Genomic DNA, 15,770 nt, shown 5'->3' with positions numbered 1-15,770 from the left:
ACCCATGTTTACACCCAATCACCCCCCTAATCACCCATCAATCATCCCCTGTCACTATCTGTCAGCGCTATTTTTTATTAGGTCCCTAACTGCCCCTGGGGGCCCCTGATCACACCCCCCACACCCTCAGATCCTCCCCAGACCCTCCCCCCTGTGTACTGTATACATATATTCTCCCCACCAATCACCTGTCAATCACCTGTCAATCACCTGTCAATCACCTGTCAATCACCCGTCAATCACCCATCAATCACCCGTCAATCACCCCCTGTCACTAACACTGCCCCCTGGGGGCTCCTGATCACCCCCCCCCCCACACTCTCAGATCCTCCCCAGACCCCTCCCCCCTGTGTACTGTTTACATCTATTCTCCCCACTAATCACCAGTCAATCACCCATCAATCACCTGTCAATCACCCATCAATCACCCCCTGTCACTAACACTGCCCCCTGGGGTCTCCTGATCACCCCCCCACACTTTCAGATCCTCCACAGACCCCTCCCCCCCGTGTACTGTATACATCTATTCTCCCCACTAATCACCTGTCAATCACCCGTCAATCACCCATCAATCACCCCCTGTCACTAACACTGCCCCCGGGGGCTCCTGATCACGCCCCCACACACTCTTAGATCCCCCCAGATCTCCCCCCCCTGTGTACTGTATACATCTATTCTCCCCACTAATCACCCGTCAATCACCCGTCAATCACCCGTCAATCACCCCCTGTCACTAACACTGCCCCCTGGGGTCTCCTGATCACCCCCCTACACACACACTTTCAGATCCTCCGCAGACCCCCCCCAGACCCCCCCCCCCCCGTGTACTGTATACATCTATTCTCCCCACTAATCACCCGTCAATCACCCATCAACCACCCCCTGTCACTAACACTGCCCCCGGGGGCTCCTGATCACCCCCCCCCCCCCACACACACTCTCAGATCCCCCCAGACCTTCCCCCCTGTGTACTGTATACATCTATTCTCCCCACTAATCACCCGTCAATCACCCGTCAATCACCCGTCAATCACCCCCTGTCACTAACACTGCCCCCTGGGGTCTCCTGATCACCCCCCCACACACACACTTTCAGATCCTCCGCAGACCCCCCCCCAGACCCCCCCCCCCCCCCGTGTACTGTATACATCTATTCTCCCCACTAATCACCCGTCAATCACCCATCAACCACCCCCTGTCACTAACACTGCCCCCGGGGGCTCCTGATCACCCCCCCCCCCCACACACACACTCTCAGATCCCCCCAGACCTTCCCCCCTGTGTACTGTATACATCTATTCTCCCCACTAATCACCCGTCAATCACCCGTCAATCACCCGTCAATCACCCCCTGTCACTAACACTGCCCTCTGGGGTCTCCTGATCACCCCCCCCCACACACACACTTTCAGATCCTCCGCAGACCCCCCCCCCCCCAGACCCCCCCCCCCCCGTGTACTGTATACATCTATTCTCCCCACTAATCACCCGTCAATCACCCCCTGTCACTAACACTGCCCCCGGGGGCTCCTGATCACCCCCCCCACACTCTCAGATCCCCCCAGACCTTCCCCCCTGTGTACTGTATACATCTATTCTCCCCACTAATCACCCGTCAATCACCCCCTGTCACTAACACTGCCCCCTGGGTCTCCTGATCACCCCCCCCCACACACACACACACACACACACTTTCAGATCCTCCGTAGACCCCCCCCCCGACCCCTGGGGGCTCCTGATCACCCCCCCCACACACACACACACTCTCAGATCCCCCCAGACCTCCCCCCCTGTGTACCGTACACATCTATTCTCCCCACTAATCACCCGTCAATCACCCGTCAATCACCCCCTGTCACTAACACTGCCCCCGGGGGCTCCTGATCACCCCCCCCCCCCACTCTCAGATCCTCCCCAGACCTCCCCCCCTGTGTACTGTTTACATCTATCCTCCCCTGTAATCACCTGTCAATCACCCATCAATCACCTTTCAATCACCTGTCAATCAGCCGTCAATCACCCGTCAATCACCCATCAATAACCCCCTGTCACTGCTACCCATCAAATCAGACCCCTATTTGCCCCTAGGGCACCCAATCACCCTCCCACACCCTCAGAACGCCCTCAGACCCCAGCCCTGATCACCTCGCCAGTGCATTGCTTGCATCTATTCCCCCTTCTAATCACATATTGAGACACCCATCAATCACCTCCTGTCACCACCTGTCACCCCCTAGCACACCTACCCATCAGATCAGCCCCTAATTTGCCCCGTGTGGGTTTCTGATCACTCGACCAAACCCTCAGATCCCCCTCAGACCCCCTTCCGATCACCTCCCTAGTGCACTGATTGCATCTATTTTCCCCTCTAATCACCCCCTGAGACACCCATCAATCACCTCCTGTCACCGCCCCTAGCACTCCTATCCATCAGATCAGGCTCAATACAACCTGTCATCTAAGAGGCCACCCTGCTTACCGGTTCCACAAAATTCGCCCCCTCATAGACCACCTGTCATCAAAATTTGCAGATGCTTATACCCCTGAACAGCCATTTTGAGGCATTTGGTTTCCAGGCTACTCCTCACGGTTTTGGGCCCGTAAAATTCCAGGGCAGTATAGGAACCCCACAAGTGACCCCATTTTAGAAAAAGAGACACCCCAAGGTATTCTGTTAGGTGTATGACGAGTTCATGGAAGATTTTACTTTCTGTCAAATGTTAGCAGAAATTGATTTTTATTGTTTTTTTCACAAAGTGTCACATTCCACTAACTTGTGACAAAAAATAAAATCTTCTATGAACTCACCATTCACCTAACAGAATATCTTGGGGTGTCTTCTTTCTAAAATGGGGTCACTGGTGGGGTTCCTATACTGCCCTAGCATTTTAGGGGCCCTAAACCGTGAGGAGTAGTCTAGATACCAAATGCCTCAAAATGACCTGTGAATAGGACGTTGGGCCCCTTAGCGCACCTAGGCTGCAAAAAAGTGTCACATGTGGTATCGCCGTACTCAGGAGAAGTAGTATAAAGTGTTTTGGGATGTATTTTTACACATACCTATGCTGGGTGGGAGAAATATCTCTGTAAATGACAATTTTTAGATTTTTTCTTTTTACACAAAATTGGCCATTTACAGAGATATTTCTCCCACCCAGCATGGGTATGTGTAAAAATACACCCCAAGACACATTATACTACTTCTCCTTAGTACGGCAATACCACGTGTGACACTTTTTTGCAGCCTAGGTGCGCTAAGGGGCCCAACGTCCTATTCACAGGTCATTTTGAGGCATTTGGTATCTAGACTACTCATCACGGTTTAGGGCCCCTAAAATGCCAGGGCAGTATAGGAACCCCACACGTGACCCCATTTCAGAAAGAAGACACCCCAAATGATTCAGTTAGTAGTATGGTGAGTTCATAGAAGTTTTTATTTTTTTGTCACAAGTTAGTGGAAAATGACACTTTGTGAAAAAAAAATAAAAATCAATTTCCGCTAACTTTTGACAAAAAATAAAATCTTCTATGAACTCACCATACTCTTAACAGAATACCTTGGGGTGTCTTCTTTCTAAAATGGGGTCATTTGTGAGGTTCCTATACTGCCCTGGCATTTTAGGGGCCCTAAACCGTGAGGAGTAGTCTTGAAACCAAATGCCTCAAAATGACCTGTGAAATCCTAAAGGTACTCATTGGACTTTGGGCCCTTTAGCGCAGTTAGGGTGCAAAAAAGTGCCACACATGTGGTATTGCTGTACTCAGGAGAAGTAGTATAATGCGTTTTGGGGTGTATTTTTACACATACCCATGCTGGGTGGGAGAAATATCTCTGTAAATGGACAATTGTGTGTAAAAAAAAAAATATAAAAATTGTCATTTACAGAGATATTTCTCCCACCCAGCATGGGTATGTGTAAAAATACACCACAAAACACATTATACTACTTCTGAGTACGACAATACCACATTTTTTGCAGCCTAACTGCGCTAAGGGGCCCAAAGTCCAATGAGCACCTTTAGGCTTTACAGGGGTGCTTACAATTTAGCACCCCCCAAAATGCCAGGACAGTAAACACACCCCACAAATGACCCCATTTTGGATAGTAGACACTTCAAGGTATTCAGAGAGGGGCATGGTGATCCCGTGGCAGATTTCATTTTTTTTGTCACAAGTTTGCAGAAATGGAATTTTTTTTGTGTGTCTCAAAGTGTCATTTTTCGGTAACTTGTGACAAAAAAATAAAATCTTCTATGAACTCACCATGCCTCTCAGTGAATACTTTGGGATGTCTTCTTTCCAAAATGGGGTCATTTGGGGGGTATTTATAGTATTCTGGAATTTTAGCACCTCATGAAACCTGCCAGGTGCTCAGAAAAGTCAGAGATGCTTCAAAATGGGAAAATTCACTTTTTGCACCATAGTTTGTAAACGCTATAACTTTTACCCATACCAATAAATATACCCTGAATGTTTTTTTTTTTAATCAAAGACATGTAGCACAATAAATTTGGACAAAAATGTATACAGAAATTTTACTTTATTTGACAAATTTTATCACAGAAAGTTAAATAAATCATTTTTTTTGACAAAATTCATGTCTTTTTTGATGAATATAATAAAAACTAAAAATCGCAGCAGCAATCAAATAGCAGCAAAAGAAAGCTGTTTTAGTGACAAGAAAAGGAGGGAAAATTCATTTAGATAGTAGGTTGTATGGCCAAGCAATAAACCGTGAAAGCTGCAGTGGTCTGAATGGAAAAAAAGGCCTTAAGGGGCGAAAAGACTGTGGTCCTCAAGTGGTTAAATGATCTTAGTTTAAATTGACACTTTTAGCTGTACTTAGACATTGCTCAAAATAGCTTTTGTATTAATATTAATGGATTCATTACAATTATTACAGCAGAGGAAATAAACACAGCCATGATTCTTTCAGGAGAAAGATACCAAACACCTTTAGTAGTTCCCTTTGCACCTTTTCCCAAAACTCTTGTTGCTGGAAACAGAGCTGGTGTAATACTGTTATGTGACTCTCATTCAGAGGATAAAAGTCAAAGCTATTATATCTGTTGATCAATACAGTCTTTTACATAATCTTCTGTTACTTTAAACATTTTTCAAGTGTTTGTCTACTGTACAAAGATTACAAAGACCTGCTTAACCAACTCCAGACCATCCATAGGCGGAGGAAAGTGGCTGCATGCATATGCACATACATACAAGCACGTGTACGTACGAGCCCCCCGTGCCACCTGTGGGTGTATTGCATTCATGTCTCCTGCAAAACAGTTTTAAATCGTCCACTTTGCAGGAAGTGGTTAAAGTACACATAAGAGGCCTGATGTAGGAAACTGCATTAATATTGCCATGCACATACACAGCAATATTACCCTTACTAATGACACTGTATACCACAAGTTATGCTACTAGCACGATCTGCGGTATTCAGCTAGCGTGACAGTTGCTACGGTAACACATGCTACTAACAGTAATGCTTGTTGGTAAGGCATGTTACCATAGCAAGCATGCGGCAATATTACTGCAGTTTACTGCATCAGGCCCATTGTGTGCATTTTGCTTGCTTGGCCTTCATCTTGCAAAACACTTGACAGATAACTGAATTCATATTATTCCATATATTGAAAATACTCAAAGGCTTGCTTACCTTCCCATCGTTCATCACAGACGGTAAATAAAATAGTTTTATTGGCCAAATCAGGAAACACACTGTTACACTCCATGACAATTGCCTGAGGAATCATTATAACGCAGGATACAATCCAAATAATTATAATGCTGTTCCTTGCTCTCTTGGCAGTACTTTTAAACATTAATGGGTGGCAAATTGCATACCATCTATCCAAAGCAATGCAGCTAAGCGTTAACACAGAAACCGAAACTGACACCGTCTAAAAAAGAAAAAAAAAGTGCAATTTATTATTACATCATTCAGAAGTAATTTATAACAAAATAAAAAAGCCAATATTCACAATTAATTATTATAAAAGTAGGTAATAATACAAAGTTAATTCAAAATATAAAAGATATTAAAATGAAAGTCAATTAAGGAATCCATGTTTGTATCATAAAATTATACATTTCTAAGTACAGGTAGTCCCCCACTTACAAATGCCCAACTTATGAGCGACCCACCATTATGAACGGCCCAAATTCTGCGATTCTGGGTGAACAAGTCAAACATTTTTTTTCAAACAGACCTTGTAGTTTTTAAAGAGGATCTGTAACGTCAAAACGTCCCCTGGGGGGTACTCACCTCGGGCGGGGGAAGCCTCCAGATCCTAATGAGGTTTCCCACGCCGTCCTCCGTCCCTCAGGGGTCTCGCTGCAGCCCTCCGTGCAAGATGACATCAATATTTACCTTCCCGGCTCCTGCGCAGGTGCTCTGACGGCTGTTGGCTCCGAAGTAGGCGGAAATACCCGATCGCCGTCGGGTCTGCTCTACTGCGCAGGCACAAGTTTCCGGCGCCTGTGCAGTAGAGCGGACCCGACTGAGATCGGGTATTTCCGTCTACTTCGGAGCCGAAAGCAGCCACAGCGCCCCCGCTGGAGCTAGCAAAGGTTAATATTGAATTTACAGTCGGGTCTGTCGCCGGCTGTTCGGAGGGCTGCAGCGAGACCCCCGTGGGACAGAGGACGGCGTGGGAAGCCTCATTAGGATCCGGAGACTTCACCCACCCGAGGTGAGTACGCCCCAGGGGATGTTTTTGATGTTACAGAGTATCTTTAAACTTGATAAAATGACATTTTGCTGCAGTACACTGTGCTATATAGCGAGTTCCGAGTTCTGCAGACACATTTTATACATTTAAAATCAAATCTGTGATCTAGTGCAGGGGCTATCTAGTATTTTGGGTGGATTACATGAAAGCAATTAAATGTCTAAATCGTAATTACATATAATCGCAATTTCAAAATTTTTTGTAATTTTTCCATAAGCTGAAATTAACACATTACGATCATCACTAGAACAGAAGGAGACACGAAGGGGGACAGAAAGAGGCACAAAGGGGGACAGGAAGCAGACGTGGTGCAGAGAGACACAGTGGAGGCAAAGGGACGCAGTGGAGACTGAGGTGGCATAGAGGGGGACACTGAAGGCACAGGGGGACAGAGGTGACACAGAGGGGGTCACTGGAGGCACGGGGGGCATATAGAGGAGGTACAGGGGACAGAGATGGCACAGTGTTCTGACTAAAGAACGGATTCAGGTTAAGAATGAACCTACAGTACCTATCTCGTTTGTTAACCAAGGACTACTTGTATCACATCCAAAAGCAACAGTGCACAAGGAATGAGAAAATATAATGTATACTAAAGGTTTGTTCACTTGGTTGTCAGAAATGGTGTGATTTATTATTTCACATTCAGTTAAAAATAGCAAGAGAAATGAAGGCTTAAGACTGGCACACACATCCAATTTTGACTGGCCAATTATTGACCAATTTTACTACCTCCATGTAGTATGAATGCCAACAGATTTTTAATACTATGAACAGGTTGTGTAGGTAAGTTCTTATACTACATGGAGGTGGTAAAATTGGTCAACCAAAATTGGATGTGTGTATGGTGCATACACATCCAGTTTTGATTGGTCAATAATTGGGTAGCTTCAATACACAATGGTCTTGATTCTCTAAACTGCGTTAACTGTTAGCATGGGAGTGCTAAGCAGTTAACACACGAAGTGCCGCTCACAGACTTCTGCACATGCAAAGCCCTGCGATTACGCGATCGCGGACATTTGTGCGTGCAAAGGTGCGCGAGCGGCAATTCGCTTGTTAACTGCTTAGCACTCCCATGCTAACAGTTAACGCCGTTTAGAGAATCAAGCCCAATATGTTAAAAAAAATGTGTTGGCTCTCGTACTACATGAAGGTGGTAAAATTGGCTAATCACTGGCCAATGAAAATTGAATGTGTGTACGCACCCCATTAGTGAATAATGATGATGTGTAATGGTGAACTGAGGATGATTACTAAACGTTGTTCCTTGTATTCAGATCAAGTCAGCAGTAGGGCAGGGGCGTATCTGGGTAATATGTTGCCTGTGGCAAATGCTGAAATCGCGCCCCATATCCATTTGTGCCCCATATGCAATTGGTGTCCCATCCAATATGGATAAACAGAGGTGTCCACTCCAGTATATGTAGCGAGAATTGCCCCCTCCCCCCCCCAGTATTTATTATAAAAGTTAGCCCCCAGTATAGGTCACCAGAGTTAGCCACCCAGTATAAGTAGCCAGATAGTCAGAGGTTGCCCCCTAGTATATGTTGCCTAAAGTAGCCCTTCCAGTATAGGTAGTCAATAAGTTTAGGTTGCCCTCCCAGCATAATTAGATGAGTCCCCTCCCCAGTATAGGTTGCTAGAGTTAGCCCCCAAGTATATGTAACAAGCAGCATCTCTCAGTAGGTTGGTGTAGCATGAGGGATGAAAGGGGAGGCAGGGCGCCCATGGTGCTGTGGCGGTCATGGCACGAGCCATGCCTGCCCCCCTCTAGATACACCTCTGCAGTAGGGAAATTAGGCAGTTAACATATGGCTTCTGCCTGCCAAAGTATTCAACACAAAATGGCATTTGTAATGAAAAACACCTATCCTTTTACAGTTGATGACCAGCCCACACATTGTAAAGCAGGGTGGTTGGAATATCTGGGGAGCATGCCATTTTTTAAATGATACTCTTGCTTTGTAATTATATATTGACACATATTACCATGGGAAAATAACTATCATGATAGCTAATAAGGTCATTTTACTGCCATTCCAAATGTGGCTGATATTTAGGTATGATCCATGAAAGATGGATCCAGTGTATCTCTGTCTGAACACTAGACCCATCTGTACTTAGTAATTTTAGTTCACAGTGGTGCGTTGCGGTGCAATATAATGACCCTAATGTAATGCAGTTGTCCACACTGCACCACCTATGCAATGTCCACAGTGAGGCAGGTGCGGTATAACTGTGTGCGGCATCCCAACGCACTGCATACAGTGTGTTAGCGCAAAATGCATACATTAACAGGAACAGTGAAGTATACTTTTAATTGAAGCACACTTTTACTTTTAAGTGAAGCATATAGCTTCACTGTATACAATTCCATACATGGAAAACGTGCGGCACCGCTTTCCTGATTTGTTGCAACGTGTTCTTGCTGTTTCAGGGAATGCTACGTCCACTGTGAACCCAGCCTAAATGGCAAATCACAAGCATACAATCACAAGCATACAAAAAGAATACCTCACATGCTTTATTTCCCTTTTAGCTGACTATTTTCAGATTACATTTTAATTGGCCAAATAATTTCATACAGGATTGGAATGTAAGCAGAAACAAATCAGTAGTATGTCTATGGACCTACGTTATTAATGCATCTTCGGGATGTAGATAATCAGAAATAAAACTACAACATCATGCTGTAAATCTCAGAATAGCAAGCTCAATGTTATAAAACATTAAAAAATAAGATTGTTTCTCATAACAAGAATTGTCCTATTTAATTGCCAACACTGTAAATGCATGCATGGTCAGTTTGATTTTGATAGATTTGTTTTATTTAAAACTGCAATAAAAAGTAAAATGTGATTATGAGTTCATAGATATCACTTCGTACTTTCACATAGTCCCTTGCCAGGCAACACACATTTCCTCCACAGAACATAGATAGCTATTAGTAATAGTCCGTTTTTTAGTCTGTCAAATCCCCAAAATGACCCTTTTGAATTATTCAATTACAGTGTTCAAGAAAACACCAGAGGTAACATAAGATTAGTTACATAGTAAAGAATGATGATGAGGGGGGAAAATAAATACAATATAAATGTATGAGTCTGGACTGACAGGGTAATGCTATTGCCTAGAAGACTCCACAATGCACAAGGATATATCTGCAGTTTTATTGTCCTCTAAATATATCTCACAGCGCCTCTGGAAATCCATATGCAAATATTAACTGATTTACAGTCAAAGCATAGATACATCCTACAAGCAGGGCAGAGAGCAGCTGGGTCTGCCTATTTCCCATTGACAAGGTTATTCTACAGGGATGATGTATGCCTTGCAAAACTGTACATTGTATTACTTTTCTTCCATGCAGCTCAGTACACACAAGCTATGTTTTTTTTCTTGTGTATATTGAAGTAGTTCATATGGTGCCTTGAAAATATCTGTTTTCAGTCTAGTGCCCATGTCTTATCTTTTGCATCCACTGTTATCTAGTTATAAATAAACTCTGACCTCTCATTAGGCCCATAACCTGGTTATAGCAAAACAGCATATATGCTGTTCTAACACATAAACTCCATGTCACCTGCGTAACATCAGTGTATAAATTAAATTTTTTTTAAAAAAAATAAGGCAATACATTCACTATACAGGGAAACTATCACCAAATTTTTACTTAAGCTTGTTGGGACTTCAGTTTTTTGTTTTTTACCTAAGAAGTTAGAACTGTATAAAATGTTATTTAAAGCAAACCTGGACAGAAAATAAACATATGAGATTATTAACTGTATGTGCTTAACCCTTTAGCAGCTAATTTATTTAGAGGCTTGCAAGTGCTCAAGGCCAATTTATTTTAGCCCATTTTTGTATTTCGTATTTGTTTCATTTCCTTGCTTCTAATTAGTACTGCTGTAATGTGTATTTATAGCCACTTGTCAATAGGGGGCAGTGTGAGACAATAACATAAGGATTTCTGCTGTCAGTTTCTATGTTTTCTGCTAGCAAAGAGAGGTCAAAGCATTCCAAAAATGTACAGCACAACATCTGAGATCAAAAGCAGTGCACTTATATCAAACAAGATAATTCTAGTGAAGCTGCTAATGGATATTTGGGAAAAAGAACATTAGAAACATTGAAATGAGTCTCATATTTTTGTTTTCAGTTTAATGGACTGATTGTTTATAAGGAATTCTAAACAGCAGCTATGACAATCTGATGTAAAATCTGTTTAACTGAGCTGAAAAACAAACAGAAATGACACTTTGAACTTTCCAGCACTAAAGCCTTATCAACATTGTTTTGTTAGGCAGGTAAAAGACTTTCAGTTTCCATTAACCTTTCAGAACATTGGGCTAAAAAATCCTCAAACTATTCAACAACAGAAAGGGACTTCAGTCTACTAAGATAGCTTACCTATGTTTTTCTCATCATGGGATTTATTAACTTACAGCCATTAATATTTCCATGTGTAGTGCATGGCAATAGTAATGGTGCATATGCCAACAAAGCACCATATATTGCACAATTAGGTTAACCCACAGTACATAGGCAATATGAGTGTTGCTCTTGTAATGCATGCTATGCAAGTAACGCAACACATGTTGCTATACCAACGCTTGCTTACCCATGTCCTGTGCGTCACTCTAATTGTGCAATGCATGGTGCTCTACTTCCTTAAAAACCTGTAACATTGCTTTGCACTGTTCTGTGACATGTCATTTCGGGTATGCATTAAGCACTCTGCAACCGCATAATGCAGGATGTCGGCTGCAGAGTGGCGTCCTCATTCCTCGATCATGCCATATGGCATGATCTCGTGAGGAGTGAGATTTGCAGGGAACAAGCACTCGTTTCCTGCATTAAACATAGAGGGCCACTGTGATCAGCCTGCCAGCCACGATTGGAGCTGGCAGGCTGATTTCAAGAAAAATCTTTTTTTTAAAAGAGCAGCACTGTACAGTGGACAGCTCTGTCACTTAACTGTTCCTCTGAATGGCTCACAACCTAATCCCTATCATAGGCTGATGCCTATGTATGTGCAGTGTAGTGTATGTATTGCTGTCTAAGGCTAATTGGGGGGGGGGGGGGGGATAAAATAAATCATTTTTTCATTTTTTATGTTTTTTTACAAAATAAAGATTTTTTTGTTAATAAAAAAAAAAAAAAACCTAAAGATCACAGCAGCAATCAGAGACTACCAACAGAAAGTTCTATTAGTTGGAAGAAAAGGAGGTAAAATTAATTTGGGTGTTAAGTTGTATGACAGAGCAAGCTGTGAAGTGCTGAATTGTAAAAAATGGCCTGGTCACTGGAGGGGTATAAACCTCTGGTCCTCAAGTGGTTAAGACACTTTCAGGTTTTTTCAGCTTTTGTACTGGCCATATTACATAGCACTTTACACTAAGTCTTGCAATTGTAATTTTGTCTTTAGGAAAGTCCAACAAACTCCCACTTTCAGGCTAGTTATTGTAAATAATTCACACAAAATATCCTGCATCACAATCATGTAATTATTTTATATTGTCTTGTATTTACCAGTAAATATACATTATGTATGCTATTTATGTAAGCATTGAGTTTCTAGAGGTATTTTTACATAAAGGTTCTTTAAACATCACTTCTATAGTGTTTCAGTTTATAATGCCATCGATATGCTTATTATTCTGTTTTATGCAAACTGTATGCTAATTGTATGCAATACATGTAACTTGGAAATAGACCAATCAAATTAAGTTTGGTCAATTTTCAGGCTGCTAAACTTATATTTGCATTAAAATTGGCCATCTCTAGTAAAGATTTTTTTAAACACAATACATTAATGCTTAGACTGCCAGTTTGTGTTTTTGTTTTTTTAAAGCTTCACACCAGTGCCAGCTATGTTTGTATTGTATTTATTAAAGGTCTTGCCCAAATCTACATGTACCTCAGTCCACATTAGTTATAGTCAGTAGGGAGGTCATTGAGGTGTCAATAAATTTGAAATGATTGAGAAGTATGCTATTTGTTATGATACAGAATTACACTAATTATTATAAAAATCTACTTTTCAAACGGCATAGATTTACAGTAGAAAGTTAGCAATGAGCCAAAACTTTGTACTAAATTTTTATTTAGACACCCATAGTTTTGTACTAAAGTTTTGCCCATAGGTTTGTACTAAAATGCCTTTATACCATGGTGTATAATGTAAAAACACAGAACACCTATAGATGTCTGTGGCAGTCTAAAGACCCTTACCCATTAAGCGATTTTTCCGATAACCGATGAATTATTGAGCCACGAGCGATCGTTTCGGCGATCTTGCAGCATGAGTACAGGCCCGCAATTATGGAACAATGTTTGGCAACATGTGGCAACGACAACCATCAGGGAGGATCTTTAACCCTTTCTGGACCAGCACCCTCTGCCCCCTTAAGGACCAGAGGGTGCTGATCCAGCAAACCGCCGCTTCCCAACGAATCGCCGCAAGTTACCGTCGCTCCCGCCGGACACGCCGCTCTGTCCCCGCCGCAGGCTGCTCTCTCTGCCGTCGCTATGATGGCAGAGCGCTGTGCGCCGGTCAGGAGCCGCTTTCATTGGCTCCTGACCCTGTCACTCCATGTAAGCCAATGGGAAAGGCTTACATGAATGACAGGGCCAGGAGCCAATGAAAACGGCTCCTGCCCGGCTCACAGTGCTCTGCCGTCATAGAGGCGGCAGGGCAGCTGATTGCGGCGGGGGCAGAGCGGACCGAGCGTCGCGGACGGACTGGGGCGCGCGGTCAATGGGACGTAGAGTTTACGTCCGGTCAGGACCGCAGCGCCCCTTGCCCGACGTAGATTCGTACTCGCTCGGTCCGAAAGTAGTTAAGATCCCCGACGACTCCCGTGGAAAGTAATGCAAACGCTTGAACTCTTGTTCGCTCCTGTCATGTGCCGTCGAGTGACGTTGCGTGTACCCACCGGAAGGAAGATGGTTCAGGGAATGCACGTCATGGGATGCCCCTGTGATCCATCTTCCTGCCTTGTTAGGTGTGTATTCAGATTTAGGGTTAAGAATGTGGTTTCCCAATTTTCATTTATCTCTTTAGCCTTCATTGAGGGAAATTAATTCTGATTGCTCAATGCTTTTAATTTATTATTATTTTTTACTGCGCTTTACAAACTCGGTAAAGCTGCTGCTGAGTAGGATAAGATTTTGAAGACCTGACAAAATTATTGCTGAGAGGAAAAAGCTGATAAATCTATAAGATTATTCTGTAATGAAATGCAAGAGTCAAAGCAGTAGGTACTGCTGTGTTTATTTTTTGTAATTGTTTGTAATTGGTTATTGTCTGTTGCACTTAAAGTCAACTTGTTACAATGATTTCTTTTTCAAAATTTGAATCCCTTGAGTCCCTTTAAAAATGTGACCTAATTGTTTTGCGATGTCTGCCTATGATTTTTATTTATTTGACATGCCTTTCTGTATCAGCTCCTTTATCTTCAGCAACTGTCCAAGCTTAATACTCTCCAACTGTGGTAATTTCTGTGCCAAGTTACAGAGAGATAGTATTTTCTCATCCTCCACCCACTTCCTTTCTATTCTGCAGAAATGTTTGCTTGATAGAGGTTGAGTAGCTCATCTGTGCACTGATTTCGGGTAAACTGTAACCTGAAGTGATTACCTGTACTGGGGGACCTATTCCTGGCTACCTATAGTGGGGACAGCTATAACTGGCTACCTATAATGGGGGCACCTATAGCTGGCTACATATACTGGGGCACCTATAGCTGACTACCTATACTGGGGTACCTATTTCTGGCTACATATACTGGGGCCACCTATTCCTGGCTACCTATACTGGGGAACCTATTCCTGGCCACCTATACTGGGGCACCTATTCCTGGCTACCTATACTGGGGCACTCATTCCTGGCTACCTATACTGGGGCACCCATTCCTGGCTACCTATACTGGGGCACCTATTCCTGGCTACCTATACTGGGGCACCTATTCCTGGCTACTTTTACTGGAGGCATCTATACCTGGCTACCATACGGGGTGAGGGAGTTGGGCACATCTGGCTACCATATTGGGGTGGGAGAGGGGGCACATTATTTAATGTAGGGGGTGGGTCCAAATTCTGCATCGGGGCCCTGAGGCCTGTAGCTATGCCACTGCTTAGATTTTAATTCATGCAGTGAGTTAGAATAACACGATCAGTTACAATGCAGTACTGTGAACAGGCCCATACAATTGTAAGGGCAGTGATTTGAAGTGCATAATTAGGCCCTGTTCACAGTGGTCAGTTGCGTTGCAGAAAAATTCTGCATGTCACCTCACTGCCCATACTATTGTATGGGGCAGTTCACAGTACCGGAATGCGTCACTCTAACACATTGCATGCAAGCTTCGCATTAAAGTCTATATCCAGTCTCAATTGCAGTTCACAAACATTTTAATGTGTAGGTTATGCAACTGACCACTGTGAACCTAGCCTGATTCTGCAACGCAACTGATCACTGTGAACAGGGCCTAACAGTACAGCTTATCAGCTTCACTGATCAATAAGAGTTAACATTTAGAGCAATTCTGGATAGAGCACAAGGGATTCTGAGTACTACAAATACTTATCAGTGTCTCAGTGACTGTTTCTCTTTATTGTTCAGCTTATTGCACTGTTTACTGAAGGCCATCACTTATTGTCTGGCAATAGCAACAACCACAGGAAACTGGCAATCTTTTATAAAAGTTGCAATCATGAATGCTGATCCTCACTTTTATAAACAGTAGTGTTTTTATTACAAAATGTTTTGCACTTTTCTAATGAGCTGTAGATTGACACCTTTATGGATAGCTCCCCTGATTTAAAGCAAACCTGACGTGAACATAAACTTATATGAGATAATGAATTGTATGTGTAGTACAGCTATGAAATAGAACATTAGTAGCAAAGAAAACAGTCTCATATTGTTTTCCAGTACAGGAAGAGTTCAAAAAAACTTCAGTTATCTATGCAAAAGACCTTCTCTGAGCTATTCGGCCCACTGGGCCGAATGCAGGCCTGTT

General features: G+C 43.1%; 1 protein-coding gene across 1 annotated transcript in view; it reads right to left on the bottom strand.

Moving 5' to 3' along the window:
* HCRTR2 (hypocretin receptor 2) overlaps positions 1–15,770 on the bottom strand; it is a 103,267-nt gene that overhangs the window by 40,703 nt on the left and 46,794 nt on the right. Inside the window, exon 3 of the mRNA XM_068279364.1 lies at positions 5,667–5,910. Within this exon, the coding sequence (XP_068135465.1) occupies positions 5,667–5,910 (244 nt within the window). The remainder of the gene's footprint in view (positions 1–5,666; positions 5,911–15,770) is intronic.

This window comes from Hyperolius riggenbachi, chromosome 4, assembly GCF_040937935.1.
Source record: "Hyperolius riggenbachi isolate aHypRig1 chromosome 4, aHypRig1.pri, whole genome shotgun sequence".
Lineage (NCBI taxonomy): Eukaryota > Metazoa > Chordata > Amphibia > Anura > Hyperoliidae > Hyperolius > Hyperolius riggenbachi.
The sequence above is the reverse complement of the archived record's forward strand: the minus strand, read 5'-3'. Positions and strand labels throughout refer to the sequence as shown.